Below are 15,341 nucleotides of genomic sequence, written 5' to 3'. Positions count from 1 at the left end.
TATTGTGTTATGGCTGTATAATAATTGGATAAACAAGAATTATAAGTGGCATTAGTTGGTGCAGTCACGTTTCTAAATTTTGAACGAATAGCAATTTTGATTGGATGCCTTTAGTATGTGTAATTCGGTGATCGGTGGTTGGCATAATTAATTGTATGAGAATGTTAGTTAAGTATAAAAAGGGAATAAGTCTTGGTGTATACGTGAATCATAGGTTTAAGTTAGAATTGGTGCAGTAATGGTCATGTCACATTTTATTATGGTTTAGTATTGGAAATTTATTGATTGTTTAAATGGTTAAGTTATAGTGGCTTTTTGTTTGAACAAATTATTTTAGTAATTATTATGGGTATTGGTATATAATAGTTTAAGTTAAGCATGCGAAAATCACTTTGAGTTTAAGCGTGAATTTGGTGCATGTGCAGACTTAAAATCTAATGTTAATGGTTATTAAGTTGTCAGAATATTTTTGTGTTGTTTATTAAGTTTCAAAATCTATTTTGAATAGTATTATTTTGTTTTTTTAGTATGGGTAAAATTGTTTATGATAACTACGATGTTTAGGATGGTTTAATTGTTTTATAATTTTATTATGTTGAGTTGATGTTAATGTTGTTGAAATTTAATTTTGTTGTTTGTATTTTAAATTGAGTTCTCAGATTATATTGTTTTGTTGAATACAATTGATGTGTTATTGTTGTAGTTGGTTGAGTTCTTTGTGACTTGGATGGATTAATTATGTCATTTGATTAAGATATGCCTATTGATTCGAAGTTATGCATGTTGTGCAAGTTATATTTGTTGCTTATGAGTTGAGCATGATTGTTTTCTAAGTTGTGTAACTTGATGGTTGAATTTTATTAAAGTATGACTCAATTGTTGCTGGATGAGATGGTTGAGTTGTTTGGTGTGGTTAGGTGTGTTATGTCTTTTATTGCCAAAACGGTAAAGTCGGGTTTTGTTTCTTTCACCTGTGTGAGGTTAGGAAATGGGTCTTTTTTCCCTATGTGAGGCAATGGAAAAGGGAGGGTATGGTGTTGTTTCTCTATGTGAGGTAGTGGAAAGGGTTTTTTTTCGCCTATGTGAGGCAGTGCCAAAGGGTTCCTTTTCGCCTATGTGAGGCAATGGAAACGAGAGGTTATGGTGTTGTTTCTTTTGCTTGTGTGAGGTAGTCAAAATGGGTTCTTTTTGCCTGTGAGACAGTGGAAAATGGGAGGTTATGATGCAGTTCATTTCGCTTGTGTGAGACATGGGAAAGGGGTCTTTGGTGTGATAGTAGGTTACAAAAGAATGACATATTATTGATATTTCTTGATAGTAATGTGTGTTCGTGTAATGTAAATGTGATTTGAATTCATGAATGAAATTGTTGGTCTAAGCAATGTGGGTAAGTATGGTTATATTGTTTATTATCTTGCATTGTTTTATGAGTATCTCACCCTTAGTTGTTTGTGTTCGTGCGATGATCGTATAACTTGTGTTGTTACACGAGAGCATATGATATTATAAGATGATGTTGATGTCTAAAGTGAGGAGACACATGAGGAAATCTTATGGGAAATTTTGAAATGTATTTTCAATAGTGATTTGACTAATTTGTAATTTTCGAACAATATGACATTGGAATAATGATCACTTCCACATGGTTTTCTTTTCGTCACAATAAATGAAGGAAGTTTTTTTATTTCATTATTTTGTGATGGTATTTGATGTTTTATATCTTAATTTAATGAAGATTTTATAAACTACATGTCGCATCCTAAAAGAGGTGCTACAACTAACATATGGGAGATAAGTACATAGGTATCATGATATTTTACCAACAATTTAACACATAAAGAGAATTGTAGGAGGTCCTAACCACTATATTATTTTGGTCCTATGCGCGAAGGTGAGTAGTAGAGTGATAACCTTTATATTTATGACTGTGCAAAGTGTAAATACTACAAAAACTACATGCCTAAAGTGAAGTCCAATGTCAAAGACATATATTCGAATAATTGAGATAATGTCAATTCTTTGGGTGAATATATGACTTATTTGACGTTTATACATGTTTATTTTATAATTGATATATTTTTGACTAATTTTGGATAATTCTTTTTCACATTAGATTACTTTTATTTTTTTATTTAGAATTAGTGTTAATTTTTCTAAATATACACTTTACTAAATAAAGGTACACCTTTCTTTATTTTGAAATTTGGTCATATTTTATTATTTAAAAATTCTTCTGCTGAACAATAAATAATAATTAATTTTACTTACGTATAATCTTAATCTTTAATTTTCTAAGATAAGATAAATTAACTTTTCTTTTTTCTCTTGCATACTACAGTACCTAAACATTGTACGAGTGAAAGAAAATATAAAACGACTACATTTTTTTATAAATAATTAACAATTACATTATATTAAAAGAAAAAATATTAGATGTGATGAATGAGACTCAGACTCTTCATCCCTAAGATAAATAATATAATAAGATTTCTTTTTATTTTTTACTGAATGATTATTTGGTCAGTCACAAATTGGATAGTCAACTTTGACTTAAATCATCGAATGAACTACTAACGAGAATGGTTGACCTCGAAACAAATTGATCCGTTAAAAGTTAGCACAATTAACTTTAATGTTAATCAACTTAAAGTAAAGTTTGATTACTCACAATTGAGTCGTGATTAAGTCGTTGTTTATACTCTGAAACCTATAAATACAGATATAAGGTAAGATCATTGTTAACACTCTAAAACCTATAAATATATATTTAAAGTAAGTAGATAAGTAATTTATATTTATTGTATCTAATTGTCCACGTTGAACTAATTTTGACAATAAAGTTCCTTTTCCTAATACCCTTCGAACACCTATTATAAACTTGAAAATAATGAGATTTATATAATATAGAAAACAATATATTAAACTTCGAAATAATGAGATTTGTATAATATAGAAAACAATATATTAAAGGAATTAGTATTTGTTTTTTTAGTTTTTATATAAATATTTGGTTTTGAAAAAATATATTGAAAAGTTAAAAAGTAATTTCTAAGAGTGACTGGTCAAGATAGAAGACCACACAATTGATGCATCAGTTGTTGTCATGAACCACCGACCTTAAAAAAGCACGAAATTCAAAGGATGCCACCGACTGCGTTTATGCCACAGGCATTTCCTTCAACTTGCCAATGATCATAATTTCCTTTCGTTACCATGTTGCTCCCTACTTTCATTTTAGTTAGCTTAAAATATCTCACAATTCTTAAAACATTAATTATATACACGTGGAAACACATGTATGTATTTTTTTTATCATAAATAATTAATTTAGTTACAAATTACTAAATTTAATAAATAATAATTTTAAAAAATAAAATAATATAATTATTATTTTATCTAAAATATAATTAAATTTAAATTAGTAAATATTAAAAAAAATAAAAGTAGAAATATAACTATTTTAATTTAAAATAAAGATTTCTTTATACACGAAACAGACAAATTTTCTTAATATATAGATATTATTTTGTTCTATTTCTTACATCTTATTAGTTATTTATAATATTCTAATTTTAGAAGTCATATATACATGTAAAAATTAAAGCGTTATTACAACTTATTAAACTTTTACATAAGTAAATTTTTATAAAACTCTAGTAGAAGATCTTATCTCTTGTCAATTACATAGTTCCAAAAAGTATATGTATATCTATATACTCCGGTATAACATATACGTTATACGATCATCGTCACATAAATAAATATAAGTTGTATAAACGTCAAAACACTAATACAACATTTATATCTCAGTTGTCAAGTTCTTACCATGATCCTATCACATGAAATGTCATCAATATATAATAACACTATAACAAGCAATAGAATAACATCCCCTACGTTGCCTTAAAAGGAATCATGAGCAACCCATGCTAATACCATCTATCTCTATAAGCGTATGCCTTCTTCCAAACTTCATCGCACCATTCCTATTTTCCAAAATAGGACAATTTGGGTAGTCCTCCGTCGTAGCTTCGGACCTATCCCCATTACTCCTCAAGTTGCTCACAAAATCTCTAAACTCAACACGAGTCGTAACCCTACAGGCGATACATCCATCCCTTTCTATCCCCTCGTAAGAGAAAAGGGAAACACTTGATTCTTAGTCTCTTTTACTCTCCATCATGGACGAAGAGAATCATCTCGTCCACTGTGTCTTAAAGACAAAGAGATCAATCTTTCTACCCCCTTGCAAAAGGAAAGATTACTACCTTTCTACCCATTAAAAGAGGAAAGCTACAACCCCAGATTAATAAAGTATAGAAAAAAGACATACTAAAAAGAAACATGACCACCATTACACCACATGGTTGGTTCCACAACGTGACTCTCCCATTAAGCTAAACAATGATTACGGAAACCACTACCCCACACCATGTAACCCATCTTCTTTCCACTACATCGCATAGACAAAAGAGAACCCACGAAAACACTAGGTATTGCCAAACCTCATCATTGACCACTCGTTACTCTTACGCAATGACAAGAATAACACTCTACATATCTCACGACACAATATCACTCATCCCAACCAGTTATATTAACACAAATGATAATCTTGGACTCGTACAACCCTTATTATCCTTCATCCCATAAGACAACCGAACATAATTTACTAAATTAATTTTACAATCAAATAGCCAGATTATGAGTGCAACAACGTCAATTAATAATATAGTTATATCATATATCCAAGGCAACAACGCAAATGATCAAATCATTCCATAATTTATCATTACAACACCCTAAATGATCTACACATTCAACAACCATTAGTACAACAACATAATTGATTAAGACAGTCTGAAGAACACACAAAGAGGCTTTACCAGCCCACGATAGTAATTTGTCAAATCATTAATCAATGAACACATGCATAATACCTTGAGCATAATAACACATGAGAACGCATCAGCTACTTACTTTGAGCATAAGACCTTCTTTCCATACTATTGTGGGTTCCTTGGGATTTTAATCAATAATAACATTTCAAAGACCAGCATTCTCAGTATTAGTTCTATCATACCATAACACATCATCCTTCTTACTCTTATACTCCTTTCAAATTAAACCCATTATGAACGAAAAAAAAAGAACATACCGAGATTATGAATAAACCACTCACAAACATAATAAGATAATAAATTAATTAAATTCATTCAATCAATTATAACCCACTTGACATTCCATCAACTTACAATTTCAAATATTCAACAAAGGTATTGCAAGTCCCCCAACAATAAACCAATTCATGTGCATTTTGACAAACAAGAGTTAAACACACATTCATTTATATAAGCATACATTGCAATTCAAACATGGTTAGCTCCCTATACCTAACCCTGTTCCTATTTGCTAAACCTCCTTCCACAGTTTCTTTATTCCTCTTGTTCAACACCCATTTGTTCGCCCTTTGTTTTACTCCCATCTTTGGGTCCTCCAAGCTTGCGTTTCCAGGAACTCACCACATTTTTCTTTCTGCCTTCCATGTCACTCAATGAACCCTACAATAATCCCTTTTTTTGAACACTGCTCTTAAAAAAAATACAAGGAAAGAGAGAGATGAGGAAGAGAATGGCATTTCTGGACAAAGTCTTTATTTTCCCTCACGACTATAGCCCTATTTATCGTCTTCTAAAAAACAAGAACAAAATAAAAAAAGGCACAATATAAAATCACTTTTGTTACCATCAAGTATTATTACCACTCTTTGTCTCCTAGTCAATCTTGACTAGTTCGGATTTAACCACAAGTTTATAAGTATTCTAACCACTTATGATCCCTTAGTTAATCCCGAGTAGTCTGAGTAATCTTACACCACCCTTGGTTTACCTAGTCAACATGTCTAGTCTTAGTTTGCCTACTTTTGGTTGTTGAGTATTATGACCACTCTTGATACCTAAGTATTGTCAACCACTCTTGGTTCCCTAGCATAACATAATTAGTCCGAGTTTAACCACTCATAGTTTACAAGTGTTTTATTACAAGAAGGAAAATAAATTTCATTGAGAAGATATTTAATCAAAACAATACATTAATGTATTCTTGTAATTGCTCTCTCTCACTCTTTTTGGTTGAAAGCATTAGTCGATGTAAGCTCGGAGCAAAGCACTTGAGTTTTCTTGACTCTCTAGTTTTCTCTCTTTTTTTCCTTAACCATTTGTGTTTACACGCTATGGGCACATAGACAAATGGAAAAGTAGATATTAAACAAAAGGCTCTCTTTTCTTTTCTCTCTTTCCTTTTCTTTTCTTCTTTTCTCTTCTCTGAAAGCTTCAGATGTTGTAGGCTTAAAGATAGCGTAGCAAAATAGATATGTGATGATAGTTCTTTTCTATTTTCTCTTCACTCTTTCTCATTACTCTTCTCATTCTCTTTTGCTAGAGCATGCTTTCATTCATTCTCTCATATCTTCATCATTTTTCTTAGGTTGAACAGCATTAGAATATATAAGCATTAAGGTAAAGTAGAGTTGATATTTTATGATCTTTCTTAAGATTGCTCTCTCTTCATTTTCCACTCTCAGTTTTGTTTTCATTGTTCACTTCTTCTCTCTTTTGCTTCAACAACACCTTTCTTTAGTTGGTCTTCTTTATATAGGATTTCTTGAGAGATGATTGTTTGACAATGAGTTGATTTCAAAATAGGCTTCATAGCCTTTTTAGGTAGCTTGATCAGACTTAGGTCTACGTTGTAGAGTAGTAGTGCTTTTTCGTGTAACTAGCTTGTATGATCTTCCTGGCCTAAGAGCTTTGATTAAACATTCTAAGAATGTCTTTTATTTGTCAACGTCTTTTTATCGTTTTTATAGAGCTTCTGGGTTAAGTAGGTGTTGTTATTTCCAAGCATGCAAGCACAAAATAACTTTTCTATAGTGCATTAAAGGTTTTATCCGTTGATGATTGTATTAGACATCTCGTGTTTAGAGCGTATTTGCATATGTCAACATCCCTTAATTAATGCATCATTTATTATCAAGTTAACTTAGATGATGTAGATGATATATTCTTTAGACACTTGTCTTATAAGAATGTTTACGTAATCTTGCGTCTTTGGTTGAGCGAGGTTAATACTTAGATGCTTTATCATTAGATCATACATATGTTATTTAGTTCAGACACTAGAGAGTATATGTACATTGTTAGGAATTCTATATCATTTGGCGCAAGTCTGAGCTAGCATATTACTTAATGGGATTATTATTGTTTATCCTGACACGCTATGTTCTTGTGATGTGTGATATATATATTTTCAATAACGTTTAGTGCATCTTTTTAGTCATCACATACGACTTACTTTCTTAGACGCTTGGTGACGTAACCAACTTGATTGTGAATGCATAAGGGTTTAGCGTACCATTTGTATGTGTTAGAAATGATGAGCTTTGTTTCTCAACACCAAGAGGGGGGGTGAATTGGTTTTTTATAAAAATACTCGCTTTTCAAATCTTTTTCGCAAATAGAATGAATCTTTAAACCTTTCTTGAACAGCAAGCGATATGTATGCAATATAATAGTATGCATATTCGAATGAAGACAATAGTTAATCGATTAATGCAGAGAGATAGGGAGAAGAAAAATCAAAATCTGAGGTTTATCTTGGTTCGGCCTCAATGCCTACATCCAGTGTCCTTTCAATCGACCTGAGATTGAAATCCAATCATATGAGTTTAGCATTTTTAACATTTGAACCAACATATAACTGTATACAATACTCCCCCTATCATTATGCATATCAAATTTCATTATTACAGATGCATAACAGAGATAAAGTATGTATCATCCAAATACGTTCAAGCAATGTACCATACAAAATTACATTTACAGTATTAGAGCAACTTAGATACAACGTGAAACAATTAAAGCTAGTTTAATTACTCATAATCTCATTTCAGATTCATAGCGGATTGAACAAATTGAGATGTATGATGAAGAAACAGATCACAAATCATTAGTTCAGGTTTAAAGTATAAGAATCAAAAGTTTAGAAACTTCAAACCAATTGACGAATCATAATTGATTTTAACTTGCTCTTAATCGATTTTATTCTGCAGAGTAATGTCGAATAAGAAGTTTAGAGACTTCAAGAATAGTCCACCACTTCAATTTCTTGTTTCTTGGAGCGTTTGATCACCTTTCTAAAACTTTTACCACAATCTAAATCAGATATGAAAATGTTATTCTCAAATTGTCTTATAGAAATCCAATCAATGCGTCTATATATATTTTTAGTCAATTCAGAAGCAATTTAATCGATTACTCTCTTAATCTAATAAGTTACATTAAATACTTATAACAGATTTATAACCAATTAAGCTCCTTATTTGAATTCGCAATTAATGCAATTGATTTCCATTTAGTGCTTAGTCAACACATTTAAAAATATGATCGTTGAAACAGGTATGACAAGCATGAAACAGTTTTCAAATCAATAACAGAGTTAATTGAATACATAATCCATGTAATCGATTAAGCTTCAACACTTGGCACATTTTTGAAAACTTTTTCTTTCTAATTCACAACACAGAACATTTGAAAAAGATATGTGCAAACACACCTATTTTAATCGATTCACCAATTAATGTAATCAATTCAAAACAAGTTGTTTTGCCTCAGTTTAGAAACATAAGTTGTCTGATGACCTGAATTGATTATCACTCCTCTATAATCGATTTATTTATTCAGATATGCTTTAGAGAACATGATTTCCTTATATCCAAAACATACAGTATGAATACACATATATGATCACTTTACTAACACAGTATGCAACAATCAACATATTATATGTTAAACACATGTGACAATCACAATATGTGTATATTTCAGAATAATCATAAACACATACAACATATAACATATACCATAGTACATATTCATGTGTTTTTATTATCAATGTGTTGTCATCATCAAAAGAGAGGAAGAGGATGAGAGAAAAAAGAAAGAATTGTATGAAAAACCTCTTCCTTACCCAAAGAATTATTCTAGGAAGGAGAAAGAAAAACAGTTTGAGCGTTTCATGGAGATTTTTAAGAAATTGGAGATTAACATACCTTTCTCCGAATCCTTGCGACAAATGCCCTCATATGCTAAATTTCTGAAGGAGCTCCTCACTAAGAAAAGGAAGTACATTGAAGAGGAAACCATTGAAGTTCAAGGAAACTGCAGTGCTATCATACAAAAGCTTCTACCTCCCACGTTGAAAGATCCCAGAAGCTTCATCATTCCTTGCACTATAGGAAATATCTCTGTTGGAAAGGCACTAATTGATTTGGGAGCCAATATCAATCTCATGTCGCTCTCCATCTTTGAAAAGATTAAAGGTTTGGAACTCAAGCCTACTCGGATGACTCTTCAACTAACAGATAGATCTCTGAAATATCCTTATGGGGTAGCTGAAGATGTGCTTGTGAAGGTAGACAAATTTATGTTTCCTGTGGATTTTGTTATGATGGAGATAGAAGAGGATGTAAATGTGCCTCTTATTCTTGGGAGACCTTTTATGAAGACTGCAAGAGTTTTGATTGATGTGGAAAACGAAAAACTGAAGATTGGAGTAGAAGATGAAGAAATAAATTTTGATGTTTTTGAAGCTATGTCTCACCCAAAGGATGACAAGGAGTGTTTCCATCTTGACACTCTTGACGAAATTTGCATGGTTTAAGAGAAGAAAGCAAGTGCTATTTTTCTTTTGGAGGAGACGTTAGTTAACACTTGTGAAGAATTGAATGAGAAAGAAGAAGAATTGATTGATGAGTGCTTGGATGATTTGGAAGAGTTGAAAGAAGTCCCTTTGCATAAGATGGAAGAGATCAACACAGACGAAAAAGTCAAGGAATGCAAATTGGAGCTGAAGATGTTACCACCACACTTGAAGTATGTGTTCTTAAAAGAAGGTGGGAATAAACTAGTTATCATCAGTAATTCTCTCTCTCCCAAAGAAGAAGAAAAATTGGTTGAGATACTAAAAGCCAACATAGGAGATATTGGATGGTCAATCTCAGATCTCAATGGCATAAGTTTGACGTATTGCATGCACAAAATATTTATGGAGGATGATTACAAACCACTTGCTCAACCACAAAGAAGGTTAAATCTAGTGATGAAGGAAGAGGTGAGAAAAGAAGTGCTAAAGTTACTTGAGGCAGGTATTATTTATCCTATTTCTGATAGTGCATGGGTAAGCCTAGTACAGGTGGTACCAAAGAAAGGTGGGATGACAGTTATTTATATTGAAAAAATGAGCTCATACCTACAAGGATTGTTACTGGATGAAGGATGTGTATTGACTACAGAAAGTTGAACAATGCTACTAGGAAGGATTACTTTCCCTTTCCTTTCATGGATCAAATGCTCGAGAGATTGGCAAGTCAGGTCTTCTGGATGGATATTTTGGATATAATCAAATTATGGTGGATCCAAAGGACCAAGAGAAGACGACTTTCACTTGCCCATTTGGAGTTTTTGCTTATAGAAAAATGTCGTTTAGGTTATGTAATGCTCTAGCTACTTTTTAGAGGTGTATGCAGGCCATCTTTGCAGATTTAATAGAAAAATGCATTGAAATCTTTATAGATGAATTTTTAGTGTTTGGTAGTTTCTTTCATGAGTGTTTTTCTAACGTGGATGTTGTACTTAAGAGATGCACCCAATCAAATCTTATTCTCAATTGGGAAAAATGTCACTTTATGGTAACGGAAGGTATTGTTTTTGGTCATAAAATTTCTTCCAGGGGAATTGAAGTTGATAGAGCCAAAGTGGAAGTCATGTAAAACCTTCCACCACCAACCAGTATGAATGAATCATAAGCTTTTTGGGTCATGCTGGTTTTGTTAGAAGATTCATCAAAGACTTTACAAAAATCGCCAAACCACTAAGCAGCCTCCTTGTTAAGGATGCACCATTTGTGATGGATGATGAATGCCTTAAGGGTTTGATGTTTTGAAGAAAAAATTGATTTTTGCTCTAGTAATTGTAGCTTCTGATTGGAATCAAGACTTTGAGCTGATGTGTGATGCAAATAATTATGCCAGAGGAGAGAGAAGGTATTTCACACTTTTTATTATGCAAGCAAAGTTTTAAATGAAGCCCGGTTGAATTATGCCACCACAGAAAAAGAATTTCTTGCTATTGTGTATGCTTTGGAGAAATTTAGATGTTATCTCATTGGGTCTAAAGTGATCATCTACACGGACCATGCAACTATAAAGTATTTGCTAACCAAGTTGGATTCCAAGACGGATTCTAAGCTACGATTTATTAGATGGGTGCTTTTGCTACAAGAATTTGATGTGGAAATTCGTGACAAGAAGGAAAGTGAAAATGTAATTGTTGATCACTTATCTCGGTTGTTTAATAGTGAAGTTACAAGTAAGGAAGCAGAAATATGGGAATCCTTCTCAGATGAAACACTCATGTACATTCAAAAAAGGTCGTGGTTTGCTGATGTGGCTAATTTCAAAGTTGCAAGAGTAATCCCAAAAGATCTCAATTGGCAATAAAGATTTTTTTTTTACATGATGCCAAAAAGTTTATTTGGGATGATCCTTACTTGTTCAAATTTGGAGTAGATAACCTTCTGAGGCGTTTTGTGACTAAGGAAGAAGTGAAAGGAATTTTATGTCACTGTCATGACTCACCTTGTGGGGGCCATTTTAGTAGAGAGAGAACAACTGCAAAAGTGCTTCAGTCAGGATTTTATTGGCCTACTTTGTTTAAAGATGCTCATAATCATGCCAGGAACTGTGATAAGTGTCAAAGGACGGGTACTATTTCCAAACGCCATGAAATGCCACTGCAAGGCATATGAGAGGTTGAAGTTTTTGATTGTTGGGGCATAAATTTTGTTGGACCTTTTCCACCATCTTTCAATAATGAATACATATTGGTGGTAGTGGATTATGTGAGTAAGTGGATGGAAGCTCTGGCCTGTCCCAAGAATGATTCTAGCACTGTTATTAAATTTCTGAAAAAGAAAATATTCTCCCGGTTTGGAATGCCTATAGTACTCATTTGTGATGGAGGATCTCATTTTTGCAATTTTCAGCTTGTAAAGGTACTCAAGCACTATGGTGTGAGACACAAGGTAGCTACACCATATCATCCACAAACAAACGGGCAAGTTGAGGTTTCTAATAGGGAGATAAATAGGATTCTAGAAAAGATAGTTGCTTCATTAAGAAGGGATTGGTCTCAAAAGTTAGATGATGCTCTTTGGGCATATCGAACCGCAATGAAGACAACTATTGGATTATCTTCTTTCCAAATGGTCTATGGAAAGGCATGTCACCTTCCGGGGGAGATGGAACATCAAGCTCTATGGGCTTTAAAATTCTTGAATTTTGATCCTTGTGACTATGCAGAATAGAGGAGAAGGCAAATTATTGAGCTTGAGGAGATGCGGCTGCATGCCTATGATTCTTCTAAGAATTACAAAGAAAAGGTGAAATTTTATCATGACAAGAAGTTGGTAAAAAGGGTCTTTAATCCAGGACAGCGGGTGCTGCTGTTCAATTCACGACTAAAGCTTTTTCCTGGAAAGTTGAAGTCCAAGTGGTCTAGTCCGTTTATGAACAAGAATGTCCTTCCACATGGAGCAGTTGAGTTGACAGATCCAGCCTCTGAAGACCCACAAAGAAGTTGGGTAGTCAATGGACAACGTCTCAAGCATTATCTGGGTGGTGAGGTGGAACGCCTTTCCACAATCATGGAGTTGGTTAATCGAGATTGAGTTTAATGGTGTCAAGCTAGTGACGTTAAAGAATCGCTTCCTGGGAGGCAACCCAGCTTTCTAAACTTTTCCTTTTGATCATTTGTTTTGTTATTGTACTTTGCTTGAATGAACTACATTGCTTTGGTTCAACTATTCTGTGTTTTGTGATAAGTTTTGCTTTTTGATGCTCTAGTGTATTGATTGATGTTTAGATGATGTATGATGTGCTAATATACTAGTGATGGCTCATAGTGTATGAAACAGGTGCTTGAGGTAAAATTTGTTTGAGATACTGAGCATGGTGTTTTTCTGAATTCTGGGACTTGAGAGTTTACTTGTGTGAGTTTTGGGCTTCAGAGTTGTTGTGAATAATTGCTATTAGTTTAGAAGCATGAATAATTTTTCCAAAATTTTCTGTGATTGATATACTTGCTTGCAGTTTTCATATGATCAAGGCCATCGTTTGTTATCCCTTATTCTTTTAGCCTTTACATGATTTTGTCCACTGAAAATAAAAACAATTTGTTTTACCCTTTGAACCTTGAGCCTTATGCATGTTTTGAAAACCCTTTGTGAAAATCTTTACCTTGAGTTAAGTTGAGAACAATTGTGAGGTATTGATAAAGGTTCAAGTTTGGGGTTGCTGGAACGATTGAGAAAGGAAAAAGAAAAAGCATTGAGCTAAATAGTGAGTACATGAAAAGCAATAGCAAAAGAAAAAGAAAAATATAGAAAATAAAAGCACAATGCAAGGAAAAGCTGGGAAAAAGAAAGTGAGTTTGTGCTTGAATGATGAAATCATAAATGCCTCTCTCAACTCCAGGATTTTGCTGACTAGAAAAAACCAATTTCCTTCCTAGCCCAGCCATGTTACAAGCCATGAAAAACCCTTGTGATGAGAACTTGCTTGTGAGTATGTTTGATTGTGGTTAAATAAAAGGCAAAGTTAATTTGTGTGACATTGTGATAACAGAGTGAAAAAGACACCAACACCTCACTATACACCTTTGAGTTGAGTGATACACTTTTGAATGCTTGAGTGATACACTTTTAAGTGCTTGAGTGAAACACTTTCCTTGGTGAGGAGTAGTTCTTTGAATTTTTTATTACATCTTTGAGTGATTGATTGATCATTCTTAAGGATAGCATCTGTTAAATTATATGAGCATCACATTGATTTTCATTGAATTAAGGCATCTGCACATCTTGACTGACATCTTTATGCTGAGTTGATAAAAGTGATTCTTGTCCTAGAAGGAAAAGTTTTGAAAAATGTTGAATCATTGTAGTAATTGTTCTGAAAAGCTGCGTTACATTCTGTTTTGCTTGAGGACATGATGGGGAAGTCCATACCTAGAGAGAATATACTAAATGACATTTAAGAGAATGGGAAAGAAATTAAAAATGGAAGAGATTAAGGAAAAGGAAACTTAGGAATTGAAGATGCGCCACTTGAACAAGCTTCCAAGATAAGCATCAAGAGGAGGACCGCCACTTGCTTGAACAAAATAAGGTCTGCCCAAATTTTTGACTTTAGAGACAGAATTCTATCTCAAAGAGGATTGCAAAAGTGCAAATCAACTCAAATTCATTGAATCAAGGTAAGGTGTACAAAAAGGAGACCCCTAAGCCTTCTTATATAACCTTTGGAGTGAGCTAAGATGCAAGATCTAGGAGATGTGGGACTTTTGAGGGTGTAGTCCGTCCAGCAGCTGCTGCAGGTCTTCTAGGGACTTTTGAGTCCCACATTGATCAATTATCTCCACTCCAAAGGGTTTATAAGGCAACTAGTTCTCCTACAGTTCAAAATATGACAACTAGCTATGCCACTAACTCCTACACGCCTAGAATGCTCACTTTCTCTTCTCTTCTTTTTAAGATCAAGCCATGGATAGTCCCACATTGCTTGCTCTTAAAGAGAAAGAAGAGTTTATAAGCAATTATTCACAAGAACTAAGAGAAAGAAATCAAAAGGCAAATACACGCCTAAAGGAAACCTATTCTACTCTTTTTTATGCTTGTTGTCACTTTGAAAGCTCTTCATTGTTTCCCCATTTATGATCATATCATCCCCCCAGGTTGGAGAGGATTCGACCTCGAATCTTGAAAAACCTGCAACAAAGAGAGATTAGTGACTTATTTCGTGTATAAACCAAAGGAACTCCTCCGGGATCAAATGTTAACCTACAAAAAACATCAAACATTTTGTGAATAAATTGATGTTTACCAAACAATGTATATGGAAAAGGAATATTGAAAGAATGGGTCTTTGAAATTTGATTTATTTGTTTAAGGAAAACTAAAAATCCTTCTTTAGAAAAACTTTTATTTTTGTCTTGAGTTAAGTGTAAAAAAGAATACATTAAATCAAGATGTGGGTTGGAAATGGTGTGTGTGAAGAAGTGGTAATAAGAGATGAGAAAGATGGGATATTTTCACAAAAGATTTTAGGAAAAGAAGAAAGCTTAATATTTGGAGAAAAGTGGAAGCATGGAAAAACTCCCCTGTCATAGCTTGGATCCAGTTGAATGATGGGAGGGGAAGGTGCCTGCAATAACACTTCCTTTGTGATT

The 15,341-nt window shown here is 33.2% G+C and overlaps 1 protein-coding gene across 1 annotated transcript; it reads left to right on the top strand.

Moving 5' to 3' along the window:
• The first annotated feature begins 9,075 nt into the window (after positions 1-9,075).
• LOC108341395 (uncharacterized) lies at positions 9,076-9,720 on the top strand. The gene is made up of 2 exons (XM_052879543.1): positions 9,076-9,471; positions 9,565-9,720. Exons 1-2 carry the CDS (start codon positions 9,076-9,078, stop codon positions 9,718-9,720), a joined length of 552 nt encoding a protein of 183 aa, XP_052735503.1.
• The last annotated feature ends 5,621 nt before the right edge of the window (positions 9,721-15,341 follow it).

Source organism: Vigna angularis, chromosome 6 (genome assembly GCF_016808095.1).
Source record: "Vigna angularis cultivar LongXiaoDou No.4 chromosome 6, ASM1680809v1, whole genome shotgun sequence".
NCBI classification, from domain to species: domain Eukaryota; kingdom Viridiplantae; phylum Streptophyta; class Magnoliopsida; order Fabales; family Fabaceae; genus Vigna; species Vigna angularis.
The sequence above is the reverse complement of the archived record's forward strand: the minus strand, read 5'-3'. Positions and strand labels throughout refer to the sequence as shown.

What these genes read in the sequence shown, in the direction of transcription:
- LOC108341395 (XM_052879543.1), top strand. Translation starts at nt 9,076, where the DNA reads ATGGAGATTTTTAAGAAATTGGAGATTAACATACCTTTCTCCGAATCC. An exon ending in CTGAAGATGTGCTTGTGAAG is followed by an intron (nt 9,472 to 9,564) that starts GTAGACAAATTT and finishes CCTTTTATGAAG; the next exon opens with ACTGCAAGAGTTTTGATTGA.